The 19342-nt window shown below is 34.0% G+C and overlaps 1 protein-coding gene across 6 annotated transcripts; it reads right to left on the bottom strand.

Annotated features, from left to right (window-relative positions):
- Positions 1-2004: 2004 nt before the first annotated feature.
- On the bottom strand, positions 2005-16865 carry LOC110815951 (RING/FYVE/PHD zinc finger superfamily protein). 6 transcript variants are annotated; one of them, XR_015821361.1, is made up of 15 exons: positions 16659-16864; positions 16224-16451; positions 15725-15846; positions 11087-12040; positions 9891-9976; positions 9676-9770; positions 9270-9578; positions 8667-9152; positions 7780-8515; positions 7390-7620; positions 6720-6844; positions 4192-4511; positions 3119-3735; positions 2226-2339; positions 2005-2153 (listed from the first exon to the last, which is right to left on the bottom strand). XR_015821361.1 is itself a non-coding variant. In XM_088222029.1 (15 exons), exons 3-14 carry the CDS (start codon positions 15770-15772, stop codon positions 2288-2290), a joined length of 4059 nt encoding a protein of 1352 aa, XP_088078155.1. In that variant the 5' UTR covers positions 15773-15846; positions 16224-16451; positions 16659-16864; the 3' UTR covers positions 2005-2153; positions 2273-2287. The 6 variants fall into 6 exon arrangements, 5 of the variants coding, with proteins under 5 accessions (XP_088078155.1, XP_088078154.1, XP_088078152.1 ...); XM_088222029.1 differs by having other exon boundaries at positions 2273-2339; XM_088222028.1 differs by having other exon boundaries at positions 2005-2339.
- Between the last annotated feature and the right edge of the window lie 2477 nt (positions 16866-19342).

Raw genomic sequence — 19342 nt, forward strand, 5'->3', positions numbered from 1 at the left:
AACAAGAATAAATTCAATATAACTATTTTATGAATGTGTTATATGTATGAAATTTCATAAATAAATATATGCATAAAAATACTTATAAATTTAATAATTTTTTTAATAAAAAAGGGTAAATGCATAAAAATACACGGAAATAGCAGGACTTGATTGGTACTAAGAAAGTTAAGAGGGTTATAAATGGAAGAAATTATTCGCATCCAATCAAGTTGCGGCGACCCTTTTTAAGCCATTGTGCTTTGATTAATCCGCCTTGCAGTAAATGCCAATTATATACATACACACACACATTTTATGGAGATAGAAAAATATCAACTGACCCAATGGGCAAATGTATTAGTTTATTTTCTTACCCAGTCAAATTCATCACTCTTTGTAGTTAAAGAGAATATATTTTTTATATAACCAATTATATAATATCTTATGCTTAAGAATATATTTATCTATTTTCATCACATTCAAATTTTATGATAATTATGAACCAATTGATTTTTCATCTTTATCTTTATAATTATTCAAAATTTACAACATAAAATTTTCTACTATTTAAAAACCGAAAATATTAGTAAATAGGTTATCATATTTTTTCCTTATCTTTCCGAAGACAACAAGAATTATATATGTGGAAAATAATAATACAAGTAATATGACACTTAGTAGATATACGTTTTATAATTAAGTAGCCAATAGTTAACAATAAAATTAAAATACCTTACAATTAAATAGTCAATAATTCATAACAAAATCAAACAATAATTGACAGAGATAAAACTTATTTTATTATGTATTTTTTTTATAAGAGATATATATAGGTGACTACATATAAGTTATAAGTTTTTAATTCTCACTTACTTTTTCAACTCACCAACTCCGTTTCCTTATTGATTTCAACAACATTATAGTATTCCTCTTAAGATAAAACTTTAATACTATTTGTTCATTTTGCATGTTCAAATATGTAGATTTAATTTATAGAGTAACTATCAACCTCTTATAAAAGTGCATGCAAATAACTTTTAATTAAATATGATGAGAGAATATTTTAGTCATATATATATATATATAATTATACGTCTACTTTAACCTCATTATGATCAAACTAAATACAATAATGAGGTTATAATGAATTGATTTTAGTTATGAATCAAACGTAATGTAATTGCAATTCCATTATAATCTTATTTCATTCCCAACAAATAATTATTACATTATAATTTTATCATTTGACATCTCTTTTAAAAAAATACAATGCATATATTTATAAATTTGTCAAGCAGATAGTAAACTATTATTTTTCAAAAATGATAAATCTATTTGTAATCGTATCTGCGCACTATTTATAAGTGGGTTTTTATTCTATTCATAATTTTTTTTCTATCAATTTGAAAAAAAAAATAGAAGAAGAATTTCTGTCTTGCTCGATTTATATTTCAATGGAGTTTCCAAAAATGTAATATTTGCGACTAAATTTAATAAGAATCCTAAGTTTATTTTAAAACATATAGACCATAGGTAGAAAAGACATGAAATTGTGAACAAAGGACACATAAAGAACTTTCTTTTTGAATTTGTCTGAACTAATTATAAATAAAGTGACCCATAATTTAAATATGCACCTTGGTAGAGTTGCGGCAAGCTCACCCAAAGACGTGTGTGTGTGTGTGTGTGTATATATATATATATATTATATATATATATCATAAATCTCCTCCCTAATTTTGCTCAAGAAAAAGCAGTTCAATAGTGTTCAGAACCATCCACAACCAATGGAACTCTAAGCAATAAGGACAACATACAAATTTCTTTTCCAATATTGCAGTTTAAATCGTATACTTTTAATTTGACATTTTGGTGAATTGTTGTAATATTTTTTTTATCATTTTAAATAAAAATTTCAATTCTTTTCAGAAAAAAGATATCTCTACACGAACATGGTTGGCCAATAGAGTGAGGACCCCAAATCCTATAAATGAATCCCTAGGCAAGAAAGGAGACGGACGCTTACAAGTAAAACGGGAAGGCTAATAATATAAAGGCATTGCAAAAATATAGTCGGTATACAGCCATGTTCCCTCCGAGATTACCTGGTTAAATGGAGTGCTTTGAGCAAGCACCGCCTATTGACACAATCACATATTCACCTCCAGGTCCTGCAACTTACATATACATGAGATGCCATAACTCATTGAACAGAGATACAACACTTTTGACATTCATAATACCTTACAGAAAATAGAGAGATAAAAGCAACTCTAAACGCCTAACTCACATCCATTAAGAAACATCAAGAGATTGCCAGAACTGCCAGATCTGCAACGAGCAGTTCAATTTGAAAACTGCGCCAAGACCAATAAGAAAAATCAGACAGTAAAATAAGCAAAAAAAGATTAAAGGTTGAAGTAAGACAAAACTCTTAATGATCAACACATTTGTCTGCAAATTTCTACTGCTGTGCCGGCTTTTGGTTCTCTTTATATACAAACAGCCGTAACTATGCACCCCAAAAAAAAGGATAAAGACAAAAAAAAAAAAAAAAACTGAGAAGGGTAAAAAGAGAATTATTAGCAAAGTCCTGTATGGGTTATGCACAGATGGAGGGCCACTACTCCTATAAAGCCCATCAGAAGATCATCTAACATGACCTTGTTACACTTACTGACATTGGCATCCAGGAGGCACAATAATATTACATATTGTGACGATTGCATGGATCTATTTGTCTGGTAGGCTGCCAAAGAGGAGCAGCGAAGTATTCACAGAATGCCTTTCAGGCAGAAGCTGCTCTTTCTTTGAAACAGGTTTCATTGTCCGTTCCGTGTCCGGAAACGGGAAAGAAAGGGAAAGGGAAAGGGAAGCAGAGACTTCCTCCTCCTCTTCCTTAATCTTAACCTTATCTGGAGGCTTGCCCTCATTAGTAGGTTGTTCTGCCATTCCAACAAAGAAAGGCAGGATTCCTTTGTTTGGCAATTTTCTCTCAGCCCCTAAAGCAAGTTCGAGACTTGGCACCGCATCATTAATTTGATCCTCATCCTCTGATGAGAGCTCTTTCAACGGCATAGAGGTGTTCCCCAATTGAAAACCTTTTACATGTTGCGAACACACAGGAAAGAAGTACCTTTCAGCACCCCCGAAGTCTGTGGGGATATCTCTCTCATCACAAGCTTTCTTATATCTTTGTCCACTTGAAGAACCCGGTCTTAAATCACGCAAGTCTGATTCAAAACCATCGCTAAAAGAAGTTATATCTCTAGAGCTATTACATCCATATACTTCACTGAAACCTGTTTTCAGCTTCTTACTCACAGATTCTCCATCTATAAATGCATTCCCTATTTCGTTCCAAGAAGTTTCATGACTTGTGCCAGATGAAGTCTGCGGTTCTGTGAGATCCAGATGTGGCCGCTTCCGATCTCTGGTCTGCCAACAGTTTAGATCTCTCACTAGCGAATTTTCTGCATCTATCTGCCGGTCATCCTCCTCAGAGCTGCTTTCCAATTTAACCATGGTTCCATCATTACCCCTTCTCTCTATCGTATGCTCCTCATTGATATTCACATGCACAACAGCTACCTCTTGGTTACCAACAGGGGGAACCTTTTTAGACGTTCTTTCTAAAGCACTAAAATGAAATCGCGCCTTTTCACCTCCATCTGAACCAGAATTCGTTCCATTTGTCTGAGCAGATGGTCCAGACCCTACTTCCAGTCTAAATGTTGAACAATCATGTTCTTCCTGCCAAAGTTAGAATCATCAAATGTGGTAAATGGGAATCAATATAACATGTACAACCACTAAATCAATTAAACTTTGACTACAGGGGACAAAGTGGCAAAGGCCAATGTTCAGAAAGAACAGCATAGTAAAATCCATCTAATAGTTTATGAATAGATAGTATGCAATTCAATTTATACGGGAGTGGCAAGAGGAAAAAAGATTCCAACCAGATGAATTATGGGCAGAGGGGACAGAGGTGAGCTAGCCAATAACATATGAACTAACATGGCAAAATTGGGGAATGAATGTTTAAACTTTAACCTTTAGTGGAAGAAAAAAAGCAATTTAATTTTTAACTAAAGACCAAATACCAGCTTCTGATGGAGAAAGGGGGAAATAATATAACAAGGATTAATCTGACACTTTCAGCCACAGTGCAAGCAGAAAATAGTAGGAAAACAAAAAAGAAAGTACCAGAGAATGGCTGGTAAATTTCACTTCTGGTCGTGCTTCTGAACCAAGATAAGTCTGCTCAAGGGAAGACACTTGATTATTACCACTGCCATTTGCAGTTAGACCTGTTTTCTCAGGAGCTTTGGATGCCATGGCTTTTGTCGATGATTCTTTTACTCCTTGTTTAGAAGAACAGTGATTCTGAGACAAAACATCAGAGGAGATATCTTTTCCCGTTGACCCAACATCCATACCACGGATACATGGATTCTTGAATGAACTCGAAAAACTTTCTCTCCTTCCTCGGAATACTCCCCACAGGAAAAATAACGTATTCCAACCTGTCCATAGAATTCGGTAAGCTTTTAGAAAATATTGCATTTCACAGTTAAATTTTTAGCACTTAGATCTCAACATGAATTTCAGATAGCTGAGTTACTGAGATGTGGGATGTTGGATGCTCTACAGCACTTGCCCAAAATGTAAAAGCACGATTACAAGTCAACTAACTATCAGATCTTTATCATTAGAACCTGTAAAATATTTTATCCTAGAAAGAAGAGTGATCGCAACAACGGTCTATAAGAAAGGCCACATAACAAAAACATTTGTATCCCCATACAAATTATTTTTAAGTATTCCATAGCCATTATATGAAAAAGTATAAGAAAATTGTTGAACTATATTGATAGAAAGTTAGATTCATGAGAACAATAAATATGTGATCATAAATTAAACTTGTATCAAGAAGAATAAATAACTTACATCCTATTAATTCCCATCAAAGAAAGAGAAAACAGAAGCTACATATCATAATTCATATCAAACTTGTATCAATATCCTTATTCAAATAATTTAACTTTTTTCAAAAATTGCAAGAATTCAGCAACCAGTTCCTAATCATAACTATCTAATTGTTTTTATATTTTGTCTCTATCAAGGATTACTCGCTCCAGTATTTTGGTTCTATTGTACAGGGCCACAATCTTGATAATATAGATGACATTGGTTCTATTGTAGATATTTTCATAGATCTCTAAATTTTTTGTTCATGGATGTCATCCCTTTGGTGCTGACTTATCAATACATCTCATACTTTTATCTCAACATAAATAAATAAATATCTAATTGTTTTAAGACAAACTCAAATACTAATTTAATTAATTCTCAATTTTAAAAACACCCAACAGAATATTTAAAAGTATGTTCGGTTTTTTTTTGCTATCAAAGCACGAGCCTCCTGCTGCGAAGATGAAAATTCAAGTTTCAAAAATATAAAAATAGAACATAATATCATGCAAAAATCAAAGCACATCTTAGTGAGAAACAAACCAATTCAAGCTGATAAATTTACGAGAACCATGGCCCAAAACATACAACAATAGTAAGAAAGAATTTGGTAGCCTAATCCTAGTAATTTGGTGAAAACTTTGTAAAGCTGCACTGCTGTGCTTTATATTTCAAGATTATAAGATGAACTTACCGAAATCTGGAAAGATCATTGCAAGGCAACCATACATATTCTACATCTTGAAAAAGAAAAATGGCTATTCTAGCATGAGCATCAAGTTGTAAACCATTTAATCCTCACTTCTTTTTTTTTTTAATTTGACAGGAGAAAATTTCATTTCCTGCAAAACCGACCACATAGGCAACTCATAATATGCTAAATCTGCTGACTTTGTTGGAGCTATTCTATTTTTCTTGACAGCCATATTCTAGAATATGGACTTTGGACCGTTCTGAGATATGCACTTGTAAATCGATTTTTGATCACCTCCCCAAGACCCCACACGTTACCAACTCCCTTTTGCCAAGGTTGTTTGGAAAGCTCAAGTTCCTTCAAATGCAAAGATGTTTATATGGACTGCTATTCTTCAAAGACTTAATACTAATGAGATGAATCAAATCCACAGTTCTAATCATGCTTTTTCACCTGATATTTTTGTCATGTGCCACAAAAGTGGGCAGACACATTCCCATTTATTCATATCTTGTGAGACAGCATGGAAATTGCTCACAAAGTCTGGCTTATGTTGGATTAGTCCTCCTGCAGTGGAATACTCTATGAAAGTATTTATGGGCAGGGGGTTCAGAAAGAGGGAAAGGCCCTAGGGCAAGGGACTCTTTCTGCAAGATTGTGGAAAATGACTTGAACTGAGTAGGAGAATTTTTACAACTTCTTGTTGGATCAGGAGAGATGAGAAAGATTAACTTTTCTGACCAACTTATGGGCCAAAGCTCACAGGAAATTTCCCAATCTTGCTATAACCGAAATTTATCAGAATTGGGAGGGCTATAATCTTGTGATCCACAGGATGTTTGTTTTTGGCATATTCATCTTTTTTTTTTTTTTTTCGCATCCTCTATTTGACAATTTGAGGGGGATGTCTTATTCTACGACAGTGTATACGTTTCATAGTTTCTTAATAAAATCTTCTTTTTCTATCAAAAAGAAAAAAAAAGGCAGAAATCATATCATACGTATTTATTCCAATGTATTCAGCTCTTATAAAGTAATCGTAATAATAAATAATAACAATTCTTACGTTGGCAATTCTCAGGAAGTTGGTTGGATGCAAAGATCAATAGCTCGACATCATCAATATTTCCTTTCAGGGCTAAATCCTTCTTAATCATGCTATCCACCAGACCCTTGTAGCTCTTTTCGTAACTGCATCACAAACAAAAAATTTTTAAGAAAATACCTATTAGAAAATCAAGATGACAAATATACGAATTACAATGATCAGTTTCTTATTTCGAAAAAAAATCAAAACAATCAGTTTCAATTCTTTAGGAAAAAAAAGTAGCACATAATAATATCGATGTAGCACAACATAATAGAAAAGAAAATAGGAAAGAAATAGATAAAGGAAAATGTGCTCAACAACTATAGAATCAAACACAACCAAACCCACAGGGTTGGCAGCTACTCAAATCATTGAGTAGATGTCTATGGTTTTCTTCATAATCTCTTCTAAAAATTTTATTCATAGGCTAGTCTATATAGTCACTTACTATAAATTTTATTGATAAAAAATTATTACGGCAAGAATCATGGTACCAAACAGTCAACAGGATCAAAATAAGAAATACAATTAAATAGAAAAAAATAGATCCAGAGTAAAAGCAGTCCTAAGGATAGAATAGGAAAGAAGTCGTATTTCTATGAAAATGCAGTTCCTAATTCTACTTGCTGGCACATCATCTATTTACCTATTGAGATCCTTGGCAAAAAAGTAAAGAGCAATGTGATCTTCTTTCGCACCACTTCCATGAAACTGTGCTGGCCATGTGCTCAAGCGAGGTACCTCATTCAAGGGAACTCTTCCAGGAAATTTGTTAACCGCTTCAGGAACTCTAGGTGATGCTAAAGTTGATAGATGTGCTTGAATTCCACCATATAAATCTGGGGGTTTACCACCTCTATGCACCTCAAAAAGTCCCCTGATGCAAACAATAGAAGCTTAAGTGAAATGCTTTTGAACATGTGGCATACAGCCAGCTATCAAGCAGAAGAGAATCAGAAAAGGATCAGGAAAACAAAAATGCAATATGCTCCATTAACAGAAAACAGATTCACAAGGAGAATGAAAGGAATCTTACTGCCAGATAAATTCATGCTCTGGTATGGCTGAGATATTTAAAATAAGAGGTATGGCTGCCAAAGAATTACTGGACCAGTCCCTTATAGTCTGTTTTGCAACAGAGGGAACATTACTATCCGAGTCCCCTAATGTGGGAGCAAACCCTGTCTCACTGGAAGGAGCAGCAAGCTGCTTCTCATTATTTGTAGCTTGTTTGTATGAATCAGAACTAAAACTCCCCTGTACTTCGTGTGTTCCTTCAGCAGGACACGAATTTTTCAGTTTATTTGAAACTGGTAAATGACCTTGAGCATCCATGCCAGGTCCAGAAAAACCATCTGACTGATCAAGTCTGTTCTTCCCAAATCCAGGCATATTGCGAACCACCTTCATTGCAGCTTTCACCTTATTACCTTTGTTCATCTCCTCTCTAGGATTTCTTGTTGCAGATATATCAGAGCCAGAACCCCACACATTGTCAGTTGGGCAATTATCTACAGTATGACCTACTTCTTTACATTTTTGACAAGGTAAACCTTTTGATCCAGAAATAATAGGATGCCTTAAGTGACTGATAGACCCATCCCTAGTTTTTTCAGCCTGATTTGTTGACTCCTGCAGCCGAGGTAACCCATCATCTGGGTTTCCATTAAAATTGCCGGGAGGTCTCTCAACAGTCCAAGAAGAAGTCAAAGATGGTTCATCCTTAGGGCTAATCTGGTTGAACGTTTTCTCGGAACCATTGGTAGCACCAACTGCAAAGAAAACAGTTTTATCAACTTCTTAAAGACCAAACCACATGTATTGGAAAAAAAAAAGTGAAAATAAAAAATAAATAAATAAAATGATGAAAAAAGTGCAGTTAGAATTATGATGGTATATCCCAATAAAAACTAGTATCCATACCAGAAGGAAGTGGAACTTCCACACGGTTTCGAGCTAATTTGGTCGAGGTACTTAATTTCCCATCAGAGTGTAAACCCCTTGATTCACGGTTGCTAGGCACAGATGGCAAAGAAACAGCATCACCACCACGAGGTGTTAACTTTTGATCAACTTTAGGTGTTGTCAATGAACACACATGAGAACGATCCAATTTAGCCAAATTTTTCCTTTCAAATGTACTCTTCTCTTTCATTCCCTTGGACCCTTTTAATTCATGAGTATGAGAAAAATTAGATGAAAGCATTTTTACTTTTGAATCACTGCCATTTGGACGGCCTAAAGATTTAAATGACATAGATTTGCCCATCATTCTCGCAGGACCTTCCTTTGCATTAATGGAAGAATATTCCTTAGCCCCCTTCTGTTTTTGTGGAACAACTTCATCTACAAGTTTCACTTTAGGTTTGGTATTTATGGTACTGAACGAATTGGATTTTAACAAGGTACCTGTATAAATAACACAATGCATCCATCAGCAAAACCGTCAGTGCACAACACATCCAAGTACACAAAGATTATAAGAGAGAAAACGAAAGGTTTGGTAAACATTATCTGTATGCTTACCCTTGGGTGTTTGAAGTTGTGGACCAGTTCTAGGAGAGCGTGCAGTTTCCAGAATATCGTTATTAGATAGATTAGCATAAAATAGTTGATTAGCTGGCTTTGTTTTTCCCTTATCCATGCTCTTGAACGAAGATTCCCGAGATAGCATACCAGTTTTGGTGGGGCTGGATGACTTTTGCGACCCAGTGCTAGTTTCAATAACCTGCCTTTTCATAGATGAAGCAATCTCTATATTTTCTGCAAGCTTATTATCAGAGCTTTGCATGCTTGGATTGAGTTTCTTTGATTTTTTCCCCTCGCTATCTGAACCTTTAAAATTAAATTTTACTCGTAAATCAGTAAATATACATATTTGTCTACCAATATTTATTCTCAATTTTGTTTGCAATAGTTAAAATAACTTTACCTATCTTCTGGCTCTCATTTTCCTCCGCAAATTTGCATTCTTCACACAGCCATTCACCGTCAGGAAGTTTTTGAAGCATTTCTCTCATGCAGTATCTATTACCAGTAACAACGTGTTACGCTTTGTGCAGACACAATAATTACCGTCAAATACATAAATAACAAATCGAGAAAAAGAACAAAATTGATAAAAAGGTTTATAAAATATAAACTTACGTATGCTCTGCCCCATCACTGCACCTGCTACAGATAGCAAGCAAATCCTCACGGCCAGCATCCCCACAAATATCACATACTTTAACCTATTTAAGCGAAAGGAAAAGTCAACTTCTCTGTTTTCTAGATAAGTTAAAAAAAAAGAATAACAAATGAAAGACAATAAAATCGATAAAAGTGAAATTCTCCAACAAAAAATAGCAAAAAGTGAAAAAGAAAAAGATTTTTTAGTTACGGAAAAGAGAATCAAAAGTCAGAAACCAGACCATAAGAAAGAAAGAAAGATGGAAGACCCACAAGTAGAGAGAGGAAGAACAAGGAAACTGCAACCTCCAAACAATCAATTGAATATCTGACATCAACTTCTTTTCCCCAGGTTATTTTATAGTGCAAGACACTTTGATTTTTTTTTAAGAGAAGGCAAAGAACTCGAAGTTGTATTCAAATATTATATCATTCTGACAACCTTCTTCTGTTAAACAAGCTTCACATTTTTTGGGGAAACGTGAAGGGTGGGAGACCTGAGCTAGGTTTTTGACAGGTCAAGAGACACTTTTACTTACTATCGGTGCTGAGCAACCTCAATATCTATTCTTGGTTCATTTGATTGCATCAAACAAACCCTTTTGAAAAGAGAAATGGTTTTTGCAAAGGTACTATCTAACAAGAAACTATAGGGTCTGTTTTAATGCACATGCCATTGACAGTCTTGACAAAATGTAATTCACAGCAAACCACCATGGACTCAAAAAAGCAGATAAATAAAGTAATCCTAAGCCAAAGCACACTTATTCAGTCTCATAAACTAATTTGAATTCAGAATGCTACGCATGTCAATAAACAAAAGATAGTCAGCTTTATAAACCTTTAGTACTGACAACAAACTAGACAGGCTTCATCCTAAACTACTTTGGTACTTCGGTAGATTTTAGATATCAGAGGCTTTATACTCGACTACTTTGTTGGCACTCCTTAAAGACAGACCATTTGCTTTCCTACAAAATTGATTAAAGTACAGCTTGATAGTATTTTAAAGAGATACTCTAAAAGTCGTTCCAATATAGACGAAGTGTGAAACTAAAATTATGAACAAATAAACATCAAACACAATTATACAGATAAGCAACATCAGATGATTCTGAATTTCTTATATATATATTTTCTTTCTAAAAACAATTGAGAGCAGCCTTACTCACATCATGTTCCACCATCTCTGAGTCATCACTGTCATCTCCAGAGGAAACTTGAGAAGGGGGCTCCTGTACTTCATTTAACCGAACCATTTCAATGGGCCTCTCATTAGGTTCACCTTGGCCAGAGCGTTTAAAGGCTTTGTCTGATCTATCCCCACTATTCTTGTTATTCTCAGCTTCTGATTTCAAAACTCCAGAATTTCCTCCACTTGAGAAGTTGACACATTGAGGCTGGTACAATGCATTCTTTGGTGAACTGCCACCAGAACTGTCTCTTCTTAAGGGAGGACCCTCGGACAAGTCTAACTTCTGGGAAAGTAGCTCCCTGGCAGATCCATCTGAAATTAAACCAGTAACCGCAGCTGGACTCTGTAATGAATTCTTACTTCCTACATTCTCATTATAACCAACTTCTAGACTTGCATCATTTGCTCTACTAACAATTGATATGTTATCACCATGGCCTTCCACATTTTTTGAACCCTCACACTTATCTGAGAAGGCTCTCTGATCTACAACACTCTTTGGAACCAGAGGAAGTTGATTTTCAGCACCTGTTCCACCAGATGACAACTTGGGAAGCATGTCAACAACACCTTCCAAAGCATCACATGCATCAGAAGACCTGAAAATTGCTTTACTTTCAGCATTTTCAGAGAAAGAATCATGACTTGAATTGACACTGGCTAGGTTACTTGCTTCACTTGTAGCATTCTGTACGCTATCACATGTCGTAACCTTGAAAGAAGGCAAAACCTCATCCCCATTAACAGAAGACTGACTACCAACAGTTACACGACAGGTTTCATCAGAAACCTCATCAGACTTTAGCCCCATCAGACCTGCGTCAAGATGCATACAAGAAGAACAGGGAGCAGAGCAAACGTTACAGGTTCCAGACTCTGCTCTTGTACGACCTTTCCTATTCATGGAACGCTTACCAAATCTTCTCTCAGCCTGTAACATTACTCAATAAAAACAAGCAACATTAATGCTAGAAATCATCTTAATATACAACACAAAACAACCAAACTAAAGTTACAGGTATCTTTAAATTCCCAATATTCCAGAAAACCACCCAAGGAAAGATCACTTTTTTGCCCTCAAAAGCTAGTCACTAATTCAGTTTAAAATTAAACTAAAAGGAAAATGTTATAAAGCAAAATTGTATCGAGAAACAAGTTTAGGCAGTCATACAAAAGTGTCAATTACCCTTGTCTAAAGTCAATGCACATAAGTAAATTTCTAAATCAGTGGCTAGCAAGAAACATCCTCAGACATATCTCCTTCTCAAACAGATGGTGTGTTAACAACATCACTGCTTTGCCCTCACAAACAGTGATCCACCTACTTCTTCTGACATAAGAGTCTCAACAGCCTCTATAAATAGTAAGCAACATAACAAAATAGAGGATAATTTCCATACATATACCATGTATCAATGTCTCAAGCAAGACCTCCACTTGCAATAGCATTAGCATATGGTAAAAGTTGGTCTCCTGGGGAATTCTAGTCAAATTTAAATAATGCAATCAATAGTCCATCTATTTTTGCGGAACCTGGAAGCATCATTCCAATTTCACTTGGAATGCCCTATAAACTAATATTTTTATTGTGTTAAACAGAATTTAACTCTCCAAATTCAATTGTGACATAATTATTGATTGGTGACTTAATTATCTTAGATTAAACTAGATCAAATGAAGCTCTGAACCTAAGTAGAAAGAACGATCGGATCTATGCAGTTTTAGTTTTTATGGGGCGATACAAAGGAGTGTAGACGGTATCACCTCATGGCTTGGGACTCAATTAAACGTCTCAAGAACCTCGGGGAGGCTGGCTTGGTATTCAATCCTTGATGCTGATCAGCAAAGCTCTTCTGGCTAAGTGGCAATAGAGATTCTGATAGGGTCACGGGCTTTGGATCTGTTCAACAGGCCAAGCTGTTTGCTTCCCAGTTTTCCAGCCTTGCCGGCCTATGATGAGGCTCGTCTAAGAGAACCTCCAATCTTTTAGAAAGAAATTATTTGGATTTTATCACTTGAAGATTTTATTTATTATAATAATGTACTTATATTTTTTGAAATAACAAGATAAAAATATATTAAAAGGCACTGAGAAAAAGGTTCGGACCCATACACAAAATTATTTACATTTCGGTTAGACTATCTATTATATACCCAAAATCATCCTCTCCATATAAATCATGCCCAAGATAAATGGAACCAAATAGATAAAACCATCTATCTTTAATCTTTGTCCATTCGCTAACCACCTCATCAAACGCCCTGCAGTTTCTTTCCTTCCAAATAACCCAAAAAACAGTCAAAGGGATCATTTTAAATCTTTTCTTTTTATAAAGACCCTCCCACGCCCAAATCTCATCCCTCACGGAGCCCGACATCACCCAATTAACCCCCAAAAGGCTATAGACCATGGACCAAATAGCATAAGCTGTAGGGATACTAAAAGATGGTTACACGACTCTGCCTCCTGCAAACACATATAACAGCCATTCACCATCACCATGCCTCTCCTCATAAGGTTATCAATCGTTAAAATGCATTCTCTGTAAGCCTCCAAGCAAAAAAGGCAATTTTTGGTGGAACTGAGGTATTTATTGGGAAGCTAATTGAATCAGAACACTATTACAGTTCTAGAAATTATAGCCCTAGTTTTGTTTCAAGTCCTAATCTAAATCTAATTAAAATTATAGGATCATGATCCAAGTTTTATTCCAAATTCTTAATCTAAATCTAAATAGCTCTAACTTTAAATAATTCTAACTTTTATTAGCTCCTTAAAGTAACCAACTTCCTACTAGACTTGAACTCCTTTCTTTTGCTGCTTCTATGGTTCCCACACCCTATTATTTCTGTATTGTAACATTTCTTCCCTCCTCAAATTGAAGCTTGTTCCCAAGCGCCAAAATGGAACATTTCTCATCCCTTGCACCCTCCTCATCTCTTGCCTCATCATTTCAAATCCAACCTGAATAGCTTTTTTATACACATGTCCCAGAACAAATGATTCATCACAGTTGAAGTCCTCCTACCTTCTATCTCGTTCCAACTCGATTTCTTGATAAACAGCAAGTTGGACGCTCATTTCTTGCTATTGTCCTCTGGTTTCCTTTGATCACCACTTCTCTCATAGAGCCTTGCCAAACTCACAGCAGTAGTGGCATCAGGCAGTTTTTGCAGCTCAAGTTCAAACAGCAATATATTCTTGGAGATCACCGATGAAGATCTCAACTTCTTGCTCAAGGGTGAGGACGGATGCATGTGATAAAAGTTGCTCAAAACTTCGCTGGTACAGGGCAACTGTTCCCTCCTACTTTAATTTAACCAGTTCCCCCAATTTGCTCCTCCATACAGGGCGCCAAATCTAAGGTTATAGTGGGATTTTAAATTCTTACCAAGAGAGCTATGATCAGTCTCTCTCCAACTTTAGGAACCATAGGTGGGTATCTTCAAGGTGGAAAGAGGCTCAGCCCACCTTGTCTTCTCCACCTGTCCTTTGATGTTGGAAGAAGTGTCATCACCTGTTAATCCACCGCAATGGATCAGTTGGGACTCAGGATAAAATCCTCACTTTTGATAATTTTCTGAAGCATGGGAAAATCATTATCAATGATTGCCCTTTGTGTCTCAGAGAGAACAAATCCCCTAACCATCTCCTCCTTTACTGCGCCATGTCTAGGCCATTATGGGTTTCTACTCTCCCTCTCAACATCATCAACCTTTTTTTGGATGGTCAGTGATTCAGTGGCAAAGGAATTATGGGCTTGGGATGGCATCTATACTGATAAGGACAAGAAGGAGCTGATTTTTTTTTGAGTGTACAAGGAGCTCATTTCCCTCATCTCTTAGGCTATTCTATGGAAAGGAACTATAAAGTTTTTGAGACACTACCTATTTTTCTGCTAGAATTGGATACCATTGGTTCCATACCCTAACCTTTTTGTTTAGAGGTCAGTCTATATTGTCAAGAGAAAAGTTGGGACCTGTTTTTTTTTTTTTTTTGTTCCTATATATAGTTTTGCTTTCTTTCATATAGGGCCAACACCCATTGGTGCCCTTCTATTTTTGTTATCTCAAAAAGAATCTTAATTATTGATTTCCCAACCAACAAGGACTTAATTAACATATGCATGACATGTAAGAAATCTCTTTTCATTTGGATAGTAACAAAGAATCAGAACTTACGGAAGCAGTCAGCTCCAAAGGTAATTCTCTTAGCAATTAGGATAGTAACATCAATTCAATACATCTCATGTAATAAATCTTCCTTCTCATCTCTTATTTTTCAACATTCATCCTCCTTATACATTATTCGCTCCTCTGCCTTATACATAGTTCACTCCTCTCTCTTCTTCGTTACAGACTAAGCTTTCCTGTTTTAGTCATAAAGATTACCTTGGGGAACATATATTAAGAACTGAAGGAAGAAAAGAATGCATCAAGCTCACAACATATAAACATATAAGTCTAAAGTGACTGACCATTAATCAAGTACACTATGGTTCTTATAACCTAAAAATATAGCTAAAAATTGTTGTGCTAAATATAAATTAGACATGCAAGCATTCAAGACTCAGAGATAAGAAAACACAGAATGTAAATTACCCTGTTATCTTACCATATGCTTCTGATTATTATTATCCATCTCATCTATAGAATCTTGCATCTGGTAAATCCCTCTCAAGAGTGGTGTGATCTAAAAAGCACATCAGCACTACATCAATCGCGATCTCCGTAATCCTAAATATTAAACAAGAGGGAAAGATCATTCACACAAAAATCCAACCAAAAAAATAATGTTAATTTGGGTAACAAAAAGCACCAAACGAAATGTCATCCAACTGAAGCAAATAAACCCAACAGCAGAGCCAGTAACATATAAGCAAATTACTTGAAGAGTTAAAACCCTAACTCCTATAAGCAAAGAACAGATGAAACACCAAATTAAGAGCAACCAACAATAACATAAAATCCATCCATATCAATTAAATAAAAAAAAGAGAGAAAACTTAGAAGGAGAAAACAGTGTCTATTACCAGAAGAAGAAAACAATCCAATCAAGAAAATGTCAGAAAAACAATCGAAAACAAATAACCAAATCAATAAGTATTACATGCCTCTGGTTGCACAATCATCTTCGGCGAATTTTATTACAGCTCTACCACGCTCCTTCCAGTTCGCCTCTTCCAGTTCGCCGCCGCCTCCTTTGTGGATGCAATCGATCGCAATCGAAATCGAACATTAAACTTCCCGACTGCCACTATCGCACAACGCCTTCTTTGTTTCTTTTTCTCTCCCAATTTCTCCTTGCAAACAAAGAGATTCAGCTTCAATTGAAGTTCCTCCTATTCCAGATACAAACAACAAACAGATAAGCACCGACTGTATATCATATAGGATCTGCTACTTAGTACATATATACACACACACATATCGCAATATTCATATGTACGTCTAGGTTTCCGATTGTTAAAATTCTCTCTCTAGGTTTCTCTCTCTATGATCTGGTCGCATGAGAATCCATTTCATACAAAAGGCATAAAGTTCATTACCTCTCTTTCTCTCTCCACTTTCTCTCTCTGAAATAGGGGAAAAACTTCTCTCTCTAGATTTTCCTCTCTCCACAGACACAAGAAATGAGCGTTTCCTCGTCTCTGCCCCAGATTTTGATTCGAAATTTTCCAGAGAAAAATGGAAGCATTTTTTTAGAGTCTGCAAATTGGAATTTTTATCTTTCAGTTTTTGAAATTTAAAGCCCTTTTTTTCCCCTTGCCTTCAATATTTCCCCATATTTTCTTTTTTTTATTTTAATTAATTAATTAATTAAAGCTGCGGAGAATATAGGCCAATGAGAATGAGGAAGAGCAAGAGCAAGAACGGCGTGCTTATCGCACGTGCGGATGGAGGCACACAGTTTGTGTAGCACGTGTAAAGTCATAAGCGTGGCTCGTGGGTGCGTACCTTGTGGGTATCAGTTTAGGAAGTTACACGTGGTACCGGAGTGGGGTTTGCTATCTTGCGCCTGGGTGCTTGATTTTTTAAAAGATTTCTAAAATCTTCAACATTAAAATTTTAAGACTAGGGATTAAGGACTCAATATTTGGTTTTAATTGAAGGATCTATAAAATCCAGTTTTTATGATTTATAATTTTTATGATTACCATATTACAAATCCTTAGTCCAGATTATGATATATATTTTTAATTAAATTCAATTAATATATTAATTTTTTTAATTTACCAAATAAATTGATATTAAAATAAAAAGAATCATTAAATATAATAACATGATCAAAACAAATCAAATATAATTAAATATTTAAATTATTTCTTGTATCCGTTAAAACTATTTAATACGATAACACTACAATTGTATAATATTAAAATTAATAGATTAAAGTTCTTCAAAACTTTAATGCATAATATTTTTAAAACACTTAGTAGGATAATCTTGTAAGGTAATTTTAAATAATAAATTAATATTAAAATATTTAAAAATAATTATTTATTAGTCGAATAATCAAATACATGGATGGGTGTAGCGAGGACCTTCTTTCTCATTCCTTGGTCGACGAGACAAAAATTTGTTCTAATCCTCATTTAATTTGAAGTTTAATAAAATATTGAAGGCATTATTGTTTAAGATTTTTTATTATATTTTTATCAAAATTTTAAGTAAATATATTTATTTTTTTAACTCTCGTGGGATTGACGATGATAGAAATAGGTTTCGTAAAATTCGAATCCAATATGGTCATAAAATGAGATAACCTAAACTTGTCATAAATCAAAAGCAAATTGATAAAACGGTATTTTATTTGTACCATTCAAGTTTGAATTAATAAAAATGACATTGACTACAAAATTATAAATGTTGTTGAAATTTTATTATTATAACATTATTATAATCTTATTTTTTTTAACTTAATATTTGTTTATCTTCACAAACAACGTAAAGAAAATTTGATAACTTATTGTTTAATAATTTATTAAATCATTATAATACCTAGTATGCCCAATGCATATAATATTTATTAGCTTGTTAGACACATTACTACAAATATTAAATATCATTAATTGCATGTGATACATGTTTCATTACTTAAAAATGATAAATCCTATGTAATAGTCAAATACTTTCACAAACTCGAGATTATACCCAATAACTACTTTAATATAATACAAAAGTTTTATATCAATAGTATCGAATCATAGCGAAACAACCAAAACTTGACAACATTCACTTGTATAATTGATTTCATTTATTGTTTGTTTGTTTGGAATAATATGATGTATAATCAATAAAAGAGAAAAAATATATGTACTTATTAGAGAATGAGTTTATTGAATGAACAAAAATAAATTCGGAGCCTATAAGTTCACTTTTTTGTCAAACAGAGGATATTCATTGTGATAATAGTGCAAATGGACTTATAAATGTCTCATTTTTTATCATACCATATAAATTTTTTAAAAAAATTTGATGCATTTTTTTGTAATCTATGTATCATAATCTAAACTTTTCTTCAAGAGTTTTTGATAAGTTGTATCATATAAGAATAAAGTGAAAAAAAAAATCATTAACTAACATATTTAGTAGCTCATGATAAACCAAATTTATTAATAAAAAATATTAGATAAATGGATTAAGACTAGTATATAATAATGACATCATTTTCTCGTGCAATTAGCTTATAAAGAATATATTACTAATATGACAAATAATAAACTTGTGTTACATACCAATTTTGTTTATTGAGAAGTGTAATAGGATATTATTTTCATAATTAAAAGATATCAATCTTATTCGCTGATGGCACTATTTGAAGGTCCAATAAAAGATAAATAGAATAATTTGATGTTGAAAGTTTATTCCTTAATTTTTTTCAATTTATATATGATGTTTTTATTTACTTTTAAAAAAATAAATTTAAGATTCTTTTTAAATTCGTTTTATCTGTCTAATAGGTTGATCCCTAGTCAACATATACGGGCAAACATAATTAGTGAATACTTCATATAAACAAAACTTCACTAGTTTTACAGGCAACTAAGAATATTTGATACTAGAATATAAAAATTTAAGATAAGTAAATACTAGTATAATATTTAGACTTTAAACATCTATCATTGTATGTTATTAAACAAAAGAATTTACCACAATGTAAAGGGATTTAAGTGTTTAACTTGTTTTTGAGTCAATTCTAGAAGACTTTAATTATTTTTCAATGAACATC

This window comes from Carica papaya, chromosome 6, assembly GCF_054855325.1.
Source record: "Carica papaya isolate Zhongbai chromosome 6, ASM5485532v1, whole genome shotgun sequence".
NCBI classification, from domain to species: domain Eukaryota; kingdom Viridiplantae; phylum Streptophyta; class Magnoliopsida; order Brassicales; family Caricaceae; genus Carica; species Carica papaya.